Source organism: Triticum dicoccoides, chromosome 1B, assembly GCF_002162155.2.
Source record: "Triticum dicoccoides isolate Atlit2015 ecotype Zavitan chromosome 1B, WEW_v2.0, whole genome shotgun sequence".
NCBI classification, from domain to species: Eukaryota; Viridiplantae; Streptophyta; class Magnoliopsida; order Poales; family Poaceae; genus Triticum; species Triticum dicoccoides.
In genome coordinates this window covers 86,591,431-86,603,221 of record NC_041381.1, presented here as the reverse complement: position 1 = coordinate 86,603,221, position 11,791 = coordinate 86,591,431, and the positions used below count along the sequence as shown (strand labels likewise).

General features: G+C 51.2%; 2 protein-coding genes across 3 annotated transcripts; both read right to left on the bottom strand.

Moving 5' to 3' along the window:
- Positions 1-597: 597 nt before the first annotated feature.
- Positions 598-4,181, bottom strand: LOC119350176 (protein unc-13 homolog). The gene is made up of 5 exons (XM_037618131.1): positions 3,663-4,181; positions 2,702-3,565; positions 2,155-2,604; positions 1,902-2,088; positions 598-1,808 (listed from the first exon to the last, which is right to left on the bottom strand). The coding sequence occupies exons 1-5, from the start codon at positions 4,179-4,181 to the stop codon at positions 862-864; spliced, it is 2,967 nt and encodes a 988-aa protein (XP_037474028.1). The 3' UTR covers positions 598-861.
- Positions 4,182-6,817: 2,636 nt separating this feature from the next.
- LOC119320957 (heterogeneous nuclear ribonucleoprotein 1-like) lies at positions 6,818-11,785 on the bottom strand. Of its 2 annotated transcripts, XR_005155076.1 has the most exons (5): positions 11,519-11,785; positions 10,094-11,361; positions 9,071-9,255; positions 7,069-7,130; positions 6,818-6,961 (listed from the first exon to the last, which is right to left on the bottom strand). XR_005155076.1 is itself a non-coding variant. In XM_037594852.1 (2 exons), the coding sequence occupies exons 1-2, from the start codon at positions 11,738-11,740 to the stop codon at positions 10,225-10,227; spliced, it is 1,359 nt and encodes a 452-aa protein (XP_037450749.1). In that variant the 5' UTR covers positions 11,741-11,785; the 3' UTR covers positions 9,803-10,224. The 2 variants fall into 2 exon arrangements, 1 of the variants encoding a protein (XP_037450749.1); XM_037594852.1 differs by lacking the exons at positions 6,818-6,961; positions 7,069-7,130; positions 9,071-9,255 and having other exon boundaries at positions 9,803-11,361.
- Between the last annotated feature and the right edge of the window lie 6 nt (positions 11,786-11,791).

The window sequence follows — 11,791 nt, the reverse complement described above, 5'->3', positions numbered from 1 at the left end:
GCGCGGTTATCCGGATGATCCGGAGGGGGGGCCCGGATGATCCGGCTGGGTCCGGATGATCCGGACGGCGGTCCGGACGTCCGGGCTAGCTTCAGCCGCTGCTCCGTCTTCTTCTCCTTTCTTCCGTCTTCTCTTCCATGCTTCCCTCGCGGATGGTGTAGACGTACACTTGCGCTCGCACTCCTCCTCGACATCCGTGATGTTCCGACAATACCTATGCATGCACGCGGAAGGAGTGTCAAGTAGTATACCACCCTCGAGAGTGTCAAGTGAGCACGTGTAAAGGAGATGATTCACTTTTGTGTATGTGAAGTAGATGTCGCACGCGTCACTTGCCAAATGAACTCTTGACATGGTGATGTCCGTAGGATGCTCCGCATCACCTAGCCCCCTAACATTATTGATTTAAGCCTAGTATTAATATGAACAGTGACTTTTTGCTGCTAAAATTGTGTATTTTGCTGGATTGGCCCTCCCCAACAAGGCTTACCAACACTTAGCCCCCTCATTCGATTTTCCATGCTCTGCCACTGGTTGTAGATACCTACCGACCAGGTGCACTCTCCGGCGTCAAGCTAGGTCTTGGTTCATAAAACACAAGGGTAGAGTAACTTGGGGAGGAAGAAGATTAGAGAGATCCCGAGCAGGGAACAGATACAGTGAAGTTGACAGTACATGATCCTCAACCCTGACGCTAGCAACGGCTATTTATTAACAGGGCACACTCACACCAGAACATATTACATGAGCCGCTCACTTGGCCGGCACAGGTATAGCCCACGTAGCCGCAACGGGTCGTTGCAGTGATGGGACTAAAAAATGTGTAGCACCTAGGCTCATTGGTGGAGCATTTGGCCGACATCACCGCCGCTTGGCGAGCTGGAACGTGCGCTTCAAGAACTGGTTGGCGGCCTCGTCGTCGCGGTGGCACAACACGCGGAGGATGGTGTTTGGATCCGCGGGGCCCCACTGCCTCGACGTCGGCGGCACGAGGGTCGCGCCGCCGTCCGAGTCCTCGTATTCTCGCACGCCCGCGATGGACTCCGACGTGGCGGCGCCGAACGCCGCGATGAGTTGCTCCGTCGGCCGAGCCATGAGCTCAACGACGCCCTCTGCGGCCTCCGCCTCCTGCACCACCACGTCCTCGGGGACCAGGCCCTCGCCGCACGTGCAGAAGGCGCGCTTCAGGCTCCGGAAGTCCTCCTCCACCATCCCGTGGTCCGCCCTCGTGAAGCTCCGGTCGTTGCCGCCGGCGAGGAGGACCATCAGGAACGCCTGGAACGAGGCCTTCATCACCTCCCGCACGGCCACCGGCTGCGCGTGGTCAACGAGCACGGACACAAGGAACGACAGGTTCTGCTTGAGCGCGCGGAGCACCGGTCGGATGCGTGTGTCGACGACGTTGCGGACGTACAGGCCCTGGTAGAAGGAGTGGCGCGAGTCGAGGAAGATGAGCCGGAACGCGGCCACCTCGGCGACGCGCGACACCGCCGACTGGGCCGCGGCGCGGGTGCGGTCGAACGCTGCCACCCGGTTACCGCCGGAGGCAGAGGAGAGTGACGAGAGCGACTCGTCGATGGCCTGGACGTGGGTGAGGACGTAGTGGAGCGTGTTGAGGCGGACGTAGATGCGCTGCGTGCCGCGGCTTATGGATGGCCGCGGGGTGTGCTGCGAGGCGCTGCCGCGCGGGTTGGCCTCCGGCGCTTGGCACGACGGCAGCACCGCCTTCTTCCACAGCCGGAAGAAGCCCGAGTCCTGGTTGCACCTCGTCAGCGCCGGGAGGGGAGGGACGTAGCTCTGCTTCGACCCTGCATTTGGATTGAAACAAGTCTATCGATCGATCGATGATGGCCTCCATGCTAAGTTTATTTAACGGGATTGAGTTTGATCGGATCGTGTACCACATGATGCGACGAAGGAGATGTAGTCTTGAAAGGTTGAGTCGAGGCCGTCGACGAGCGCCTGAACCACGTCGTCTTTTGCGGTGGCCGGAATGTCAGAGAACTCGTCGATGGTCGCCCTGGACAGCCTCATCAGCTCTATTGCCGACGCGGGGAAAGGCTCCTCCTTGGACTTGGGAATCCAGCTCTACAAAAACAATGTCAAGCTCTAGGAATTCCAGCTTCACTTCATCCACCAGAGATGGAAGTGTACCTCGGTTTCTTTGGCTCTGAGGATGCAGTCGCTGCCGATCCGAAGTCTGTCGTCCATCCAAGCCTTGAGCAAGCCCATCACCACTGACTCCACCTCGTAGGGCTCCATGTCGCCGACGACGGCCTTTGCCCGGTCGTCGTCGCAGTCCGCCGCGTCTTCGGCGGTCATCTGCGCCAGGGCCTTCTCCAGGCGATTCGCCGAGTGGAGCACGCGGACGAGCTCCTCCGTTAGGATGGTGACCTTGCTCAGGTACTCTCTCAGCACCACGCCGAAGCAGCCGTGCAGGGTGACTGCGGCGACCGCTATGGGGGCCGGGTGCAACCGCCTCAGCAGCGGGCTGAAGTTGGCGCGCTCGAACATGGCCAGCTGCTCCGCGTCCCTCGCCAGCTGCGTCAGGACCACGCCGGGGTCGTCTGCGGGGTCTGCCTCTGCCATGCCATTCTCGAGTATCTGGAATCAAATCATGTCCATCAAATCGTGGCGGACTGCTCGCTTGATAATGTTTTGTGCTTTTCCTATCTGACTGATGAAGCATGCATGCGCTCACTTTGGTGAAGATGTTCTTCATCGAACACCTGATGTAGTAGTCGACGCGGTCGGCGGCGAAGTTCCCGGTGCCCGCATATTCGCGGTCGGCGACGATCTTGCCGGCGGCAAGCGCCAAGGACAGCAATATCTCCATGGCAGTACCGCCGATGCCTTTCTCGTACCTGTCGTGGTAGTCCAGCAGCCGCTTCTCCGACCACTCCTGCATCTTGCCGAGCACGCTGAGGAGCACCTTGGTGTACACCGGGTCACGGGACTGGGACTCGCGGCTGCCCTGCTTGGCGTCGGCCGCCACGTCGGCGAGCAGGGCGAGAGTCGCGGACGCCAGGTCCGGCTCGGCCTGCTCGGTCACCACGTACTGCTGGAAGAAGACCCAGGCGAAGCACACGTTGTGCAGCGCCCTGCCGACGCCCAGGATCAGCCACGTCTTCTTGATGAGCTCCAGCAGCTCGTCCACCTCGTCTAGCACCACGGTGTGCTCCCTGTGGTCGAAGACGGTCTGGAGGAGGGACACGTAGAGGAGCACGTTGAGCGGGTAGCCGTCGGCCCAGTGGCACGCGTCGCTGCCGCTGCCGGGGCGCCACGCGAGCGCGTGCACGGCGTTGTTCAGGACCCGCATCGCGTCGGAGCCCTTGCCCGTGTCGATGGCGCGGATCTCGGTGGCGCGCATCACCTCGCGGAAACGGAGCACGGCGGCGTGGAGGCGGTCGAGCGGGAGGGACGGGTGCAGGATGAGGCCTGCCTCTAGGAGCTTGATCTGCCGGAACTGCCACTGGTGGTACTCCTCGCCGTCGGTGAACTCGGACGGCTTTAGCTGCCGGAGTAGCTCCAATGGCAGGACGATGGAATCAGGCCTCTTCCCAACCTGTGCAAATAAATGGATAGATAATACGTACTACGACCGACCATGGGAACGTGCATGGATGCGAGCGAAAATCATGCATGCATGCATGGGTGCGTACTTGGACCTGTCCGACGACGGCCCGCATGAGCGTTCGGCGGAGCCGCGCGTCGCTCTGCTCGGTCACCCGCATCTGTTGCCGCATAATCTCCGCCGACGTCATCGGTCGCCGTGTTCGGCCGGGAGAGACCGGGCCTGAATTCTGGCTCGAGGTGCGCACCATCGTCGGCGCGGACCGCCTCGGCTTGAGCCCCAGCGCCTTCTTCACCTTGCTGCTCATAACGGCGCTCCCGCCCCTCGCCCCCGCACCGGCCACCGGTGACGACACCTCCCCCTCCGACGCGCCGCCGCCCCGCGCCCCGGGGCTCGACGCTGCAGCGCCACCGGAGGAGCGGCAGGACATGAAGAAAATCTCGTACGCCGTCTCACGGAGCTCCACGGCGCCGAGGGCATCGATGCCGCCGAAGGGGCACTCTAGGTCGGCGGCGGCGAAGTCAAGCTCGGTGGCGTTTGATGAGCGCGTCGCCGAGGTGCTCCCGGAGGCGGAGCGCGACCGCTGGTGGTGTCCCATCGTGCCCATGGTCACGTCTCCCGTGCGTTCCAGTCGGCCGGGCCGGGCCGAGCCGAGCGAGGTCGCTGGCAGCGCTGGCTGGCTGGCGACGTCGCCCTCCCGGCCACGCAATGGAGGCACGAGAGAACTGGCTAGGCAAGAACGGGACGGAAAGGTTGAGGCAGCTACGCCCAAATAGATGGTGGACTATTTTTATGTCACAATTCGAGGAGAACCAAGAGAAGTTGTTTTGCACGTGATCTTTTAGAGACTGGAATATAGCTCCAACGTATATAGAGTGACAAAAACGATAACGTAGGAGTATTTCGGAAACTTTGATATGATTCCGTGACCTGGTAGCATTCAATCAGGCCCTACTAGCGAAACAAGCTTGGCGAGTGCTGCAATGCCCGGAGTCTTTGGTGGCCAGAGTGTTGAAGGCGCGTTATTTTAGGGACTGAGACCATCTTGAGTGCAACGTGCCCTTCGAATGCCTCGTATACTTTCAGAAGTATCTTGCATGGAAGAGATCTACTCAGAGAAGGGCTTCTATGGCGCATTGGAGACGGCTCCAAGGTCAATATACACCACAGCAACTGGATACCGAGACCGGGAACGATGAAGCCACTTGGTCAACTTTACTTGCCGGGGGTTACGAGGGTAGCTGATCTTCTTCGGGCTGATGGGAAATCTTGTAACCAAGAGAAGGTCCTGCAAATGTTCTCCCCGATGATGCTAACGACATTCTAAAGATTGTGGTGGGCGGAATTGGGGTTGATGACTATCAAGCGTGGAACCATACGAAAAATGGAGTTTTTACTGTTCGATCCGCCTATCATCTGAGAATGGCTTTGTCCAGAGCGAGATCCGGACGGCCGGGATCTTCCAGCTCAGTGAACAACACAAGGGGTATTTGGCACTGTGGGACACGAACGCTCCAGGGAAGGCAAAGATTCATCTTTGAAGGTTAGTTTCAAACAGACTGGCAGTCGGGTCAGAACTACATCGGAGAAGGATTAAGCCTGGGGTTTTTTGTGTTGCTTGTGGTCGTGAGGAGACCATAGTTCATCGGTTTTGGGCGTGTCAACACTCTGCAGATTTCTGGAAGCGATTTCGCTCGGAGATGGGAGATATGGTGGCGATCCCACCATGTCAGATTGACTCCCAGGGAGAAGTCGCACGCTGGCTATTACAATGGCTAGCGGATGCATCCAATGAAGCAAAACAGGCAATGGTGCATGCGTTGTATAGTATTTGGCTTGCCAGGAATGAGGCGCATGACGGAAAGAGAATCAAGGCCCCACATGAAATACTAGCCACGGTGTTGAAGCAAAGGGAGGAATGGAGGTTGGTTCACCCTACTTTAAGTAGCGTTCCGACCCACCATCCTTCACAGCCATGGGAACCACCGGTTGATGGGTGGATCAAGGTGAATTCAGATGGAGCTACTTCAAAAACGGGGGACAAGGCAGGCGGAGGAGCTGTACTACGGGACCATACGGGGGCATTCAGAGCAGGTGTGTGTCATCTCTTCGCCGGCGTCTCCGATCCCGAGGTAGCAGAACTTATGGCTTGTAGGCGATCTCTTGAGGTGGCGGCTGATATCAATGTCTGAAGAGTTCATGTTGAGCTAGACTCCCAACGAGTGGTACAGATGCTGCGGAATCAAGCAAGGGAGCTATCGGTGTCAGGGCCTTTGGTGGAGGAGATAAAGACCATGCTGAGATCTTCAGAGGACTGTAAGGTTTCATGGGTTCGACGGTCTATAAATGTTGCCGCGCATAAGTTAGCTAGAGTAGGAGTGGGTGATGAACTCTGTAAGCTCTGGTTGGGGGCTCCCCCCGGATTTTGTTCTTTCTGTTTTGTCGGATGAGATTCCGAACTTCGTAATAAGTTAAATAAAGCGGCAACTTGACCCTCAAAAAAAAAGCCGCTACTCAGACATACTATACAATATTTCGGCAAGATCATCGAAACTAAAGTCTCATGGTTCGATAAAGAAAATCGTTTTTAAAGTCCTGATTTTTATGAAGTATTGTTAGTATCAAAATCATCATGTGGCAACTTTGATTTGGATACAATAGCAACTTCGATAATCGTGGCGCATTAGCCAGCCAGGCAAACAGAGCGTGCCGCACGGAAGCTTTTCTAGCCGCCGCCTTCTCCACAAAAAAGTTAGGGTTTCTGCCTCCCACCAATGCCGCCGCAGGTCCGCCTTGCCTCCTCTGACTACGGCGATAAAGAGGCGATGACGGCATGCTTTTAGTTGTCGCTAGGTGGTCTACGGATCTATATGTAATTTTTATTATTTATGGTATCCGTTGATGAATAGATCAAAAAAAATTCACAAAGAAAAAACTTCAATAATCATGACCCGCAAAAAAAAAACTTGAATAATCGTGGGATGATCTGTTTACTCTGCATTTTTTTTCATCCCGTGAGCATACCTGGGGATATTTTATCCCTTTAATTTCCAGTTTTTTAGCAACCTTTGTGTCTATAGTATACCGCGTATAACATTCCAGTTCCGGTTCAACCCCTACAGCCCTTTCACTGTGACTTATCTTTTCAAACTTGAAACTTGAATTTTTAATTGAATAACGGAAGTAGTTAGTTTAGACTATTGCGAAGTGACCAAAATACATAGAGATAAAAAGTTGGATGTCTGATGGCACAGCTATACTATAGCATAATAATACCATTAAGTCTCGCAACATTCCATCTTTGACAGTAAATCAGACTCGTATCTCTGCCGATTGATGAGAACGTTGTTTGTTATGGATAGAGCTCGTCTGGGGTCAAGCGGTGACCTGCATTTCAAGAAAGTAAACCAAATATGGTGGGCACTGGTTCATAGTGTAATTCATTCCCAAAGAGATCCTAGCAGAGTCGGAGAAACCTCCATGGTCTTATGTACCTTTGCATGTGACAAGTGAAAACTTCACGTCTTCAGCTTAATGTACGTTTGAGTCAATGCACCTGTCCAACAGCATATGTCAGCTTAATGTAGCCAATTACAAACATTAATTGACCCCTGAAGACTTGCACATATTTTTGATAAGATGCAAAAGAACATCGAAAAGATGAAGAGGGATCAATCAGTATTTTCATACTACTTTTTTCTTGAGGGAAAAATACATGAGAAAAGGTGGCATTCCAGAGTTATTCATCTTTGATGCCTCATTTTGAAGCAAACATGAAATTACATCGCCGATCATTCAGTATTTCAAGATTAAAATCAAGTTAATCCTAACACAGGGTGCACTTATGCAAGTTGTTTCTTTGCTTTTATAAAAATATACAACCTCCATTCACAAAATATAAGATTTCAAACATTTCAGCCCGTATGTAGTCCATATTGAAGTACCCAAAAAAAACTTATATTTGTGAACGGAGGGGTACAGGGGTACATCGCAAAGACTCAGCATTATGCTTTTCTTGTCAAAGAGACAAAGGAAATGTGTGATGCCATATCATGATTACTGAGAAACATAATGCAAATATATTACCCCAGTACACCCATCAAAATAACGTAGTACACCTTATGATGAATAAATCTGTTTTTATCCAGAGCATACACATTCAAAACCACTAACAAGTACAGTTTTACCACAACATGCAGGCAAATTAACTTTAGATGCTTAAACCAGCTGATATTTGGTGCAGTCAACCATGGATTTGAACACCGAATTGCACAAGGCCACTGATCTAGTTATATTAATTACTGGTACATTCATGTTCAAAAAGTTATGTGATTCATAAATTAGATGGCACTTGTATATTATGTGAGTACAAGTGTTAGCGATCACAAGCAGACCATTCCGTTTGTTAGAACTGAATGGAGCATGTGCAAACCTAATAAAGCAACAAAGCTTCCACACCAAGGAGTACACGTATATAACTAAACTACAGTTATACAATATGCTTTACCACATGTTGTAGCCATTATATGCGTACCAACAAGGAAGCCTCTAGAGACTATAACATTAACCTATAAATAAAATGATGCACTAAATGCACGCAGTGACTAAATTTAGGTTTGCGCGCGGGGGGTGGGGGTTGTATTTCCATAAATATGTACGCTATTACAATTTAAGTTAAAAAAATAAACTACAGATTAACCGGTAACTCAGCTAAAATATCGTTATATATGTATATAAAGACTAACAAATTTTCTGCTTTCCATCTTCACGGATTCAGCAGCTGAGCAAGGCATAGTGAAGCAGTAAATGAGCACTGGTTTTTATGTCAGCATATAGTAAGCAAAATGAAATTCTATTTTAATTTCAGGCGATGGAATCTATCAAACGCATAACCATTTAGGATGTACTCCCTCCGTCCCATAATATAAGACATTTTTGCAAGCTACGTCTTATATTGTGGGACGGAGGGAGTAGTGTTTAACAATAAGTCCTGGTTTTCAAAAAAAACAAAAGAGTAGTGTTTGGAACAAATAATGCTAAATCTTCTGTGTAAGGGAACGATCATTCAATCGTTTTGATCTTGTGTCCAAAACACAATAGAGCAGTGACGTCAGTAGAGAAACTATCGTGTCAAAACCATTGCTATCGCTGGTGTTTTTGCACCTCTATTAGAGCATATTTCACAATTAGTTTTACTATCTTATATGTATGATAAAAGTAAATATTTAAGTGTAAGCCTGTGGAAATTACTTCCAAAATCTACATGTATTTTATTTATCACTGAGGTTAATCTAGACTTTTAGAGAAGATATTGTGGGCCAAAATTGACAAGGCTTGACTCCAGTGCTTCACAGGGTGAATTAGTTAACTTCTTTATCAGGACATACCAAATCTACAGAGCAAGAACCAGGGTATCATCTCCAACTAGGACAAAAACCATGTCGAAACGATTTTCCAAACAAAACTGGAAGACAATGAATCTTTGTTTCCACGTACCACCACCTTGCAGCACAGCAAGATCCTCAAGAACATGAAGCACATAAAAAGCTAGTAGCTTGCATTCTGTGCCAATGCTTCAAATCGAAACTTCTCATCAGCTCATCAAGCAAAACCAGCAGATTTCCGATATCATTTTCACCCTCACTTGGACATTCTTTACACGGAATGGCGTCACGTGCAACCTGTACAGAAACGAAACGAAGGAGGAAGGACAATTATTTTACTTGCCAAATGCCTCACTACTGTACTCTAGGGTTTCTACCTGTACATCATTCATCATGTAGAATCACTGATTTTTTGGCATCTACACTACCTTAGAAGTTGATGCTACCATCTTGCTGCTAGTAAGCTCTCTATCACTGCAAACATACTATCAAAATTTTAAGACCAAAAGGCTTGAAGGGCTAATCAGTTCCCTCTACTATGCCTGTTTTATCAATCTACATACCAACATCAGATGCTAACCCTGAAACATATTCACAGCTTCATCATGCATACGAACAATGTTTGTCAAAACAAATGTATACATAGGATGTCACATTCCAGTTACATAAAGAAGCGCACTACACTTGACCATCCGTTTGAAGCAGCTATGGTACCAAGCTTCTATCAGTGCATAGTTCAGGATTAGCATCTGTTGCAAGCCGTCAAATTTGAAGAATAGAAGTAACACCTTAACTCCAAGGTGAGCTAAAGCAAAGCAAGGAACCAGAGATGAACACAACCACCAGCAATAAACGTTTCAGACTTAACACAATAGGGAGAGAGTATCCAGCATAAATACTACAGTCAAACACGAATATATGATTCTGTAGAATAGAGATACAACTAGTCCATAAGCAGTGAAGCTACTCTAGCTTTAAACTAGAGATAAAGCAACCTGAAACTCCACTGATGACAAAGCACACCGAAGGATAAGCTAAACATAAATAAAGCATTATGAAGATACAGCTACTCGACATAATAGCTACTTATTGACTGAAGTTCTAGTTAAGCCACGAAAGGATCAAGCATTCCAACCAGGAGAAATACTGATTTAACCGGCAGAATGGATGGTCTTCAGGAAGACGAGAGCAAAGCCAGAATACTGCAATAATACATATGCTGCCCAAATGCACTGGTTCACACCATGAACATTATAACGGCCTCTTCTACTGAGCAACCCTAGGCTGCATACCACCATAACCGCTGCCATAATTTGATTGGCCCTCAGAAGCTCCATTGACTGCACCACCAAATCCTCCGCCTTGTGAAGGATCAGTCCACGCATTTGGATATCCAGAGTTTCCATTCCCACTTCCATATCCAGCAGCACCATACCCAGAGGCTGCACCAGTAGCAGGATTTCCAGCACCATCTCCCCGACCACCATAAGCACCATACCCTCCATGATTACCATATGATGCATCTCCTCCATATCCACCATAACCATAGCCCTGGTTTCCATAACCTGCAGCTGCACCAGGTGCCTGACTAGTGGGTGCATTCCCACCAGCAGAAGAGCTATTCCATGCACCATAGCCTGCATTGCCAGCATAACCCCCAGTGCCATAACCAGATGGAGCTTGACTGCCCCAGGGTCCTCTATTAGCGCCTGGAGGGCCACCCTGGTAACCAGATGCAGCAGCACTTGGATTGCCATAAGCCCCAGCATACGCAGCAGGAACACCTCCATACCCTGCAGACCCATAATTTCCATATGTAGTTCCAGGATTGGTGTGCCCATATCCATATCCAGTTGGAGCACTGCCATAAGCTCCAGCGCCATAACCTGGGTAGCCACCACTGCCTTGCTGCGCCTGCCCATATCTGCTAGCATCGCCTCTGCCATCATAGCTGCTAGCATTGGAGTTAGGTCCATTGTTACTATGAAAACCCCCACCTCCCATGGAACGGCCGCCGCCGCCAGAGCCAGGATTCGCCTCTCGAGGCAGAGCACGCTTCACCTCTACCATCTTCCCTCCAAGATCGTGGAAGGTTTTGTGCAGCACACGGTCAACCGCATCCTCCGAGTCAAAGGTAATGAAGCCGAAGCCCCGGGGGCGCTGTGTTGTCTGGTCATACATCACCACAACATCGGTGACAGCCCCGAAGGTCTGGAAGTACTGCCGGAACTCCTCATCTGTCAGACTGGAGGGCAGCCCGCCCACAAAGATCTTCTTTGTCCTAGCACCACCGGCATCGCCTCCGCCACCACCCCCTCCACCTCCAGCGTTCCTTCCTGCGCTAGGGTTCACCGCCTTGGTAGCCTGCTGCTCCTCCCGCGAGAGCGCCCGCTTCACATCAACCTGAGACAACAAATCACAAGCCACGCTTGAGCACACACGCGCAACCCTAGGCCGCTGCAGCGGGGTAGATCGGAACGCGACCGAAGCGAATATTCGACGCGAATATCCCGCTAGGGTTTGGGTGGGGTGAAGAGACCAAGCGAGGGGGAGTAGGTACCGTGCGGCCGTCGAGTGTGTGGGGCTCTTGGAGGGCGGCGTCGACAGCGGCGGGGTCGGCGTAGACTACGAAGCCGAAGCCCCGCGGGCGGCCGGTGAGCTTGTCGCGCATGACGGCGGCCTGGGAGACCTCGCCGAAGTTGGAGAAGTGCTCCTGCAGCTTCTCCTCCGTCGTCTCCCAGGAGATGCCGCCGATGAAGAGCTTGCCCTGATCCGACTCCATCTCGCCTCCTTGCGCCGCTCCGCTCCTCGGATTCTCTCGCGCTCGGGTGCG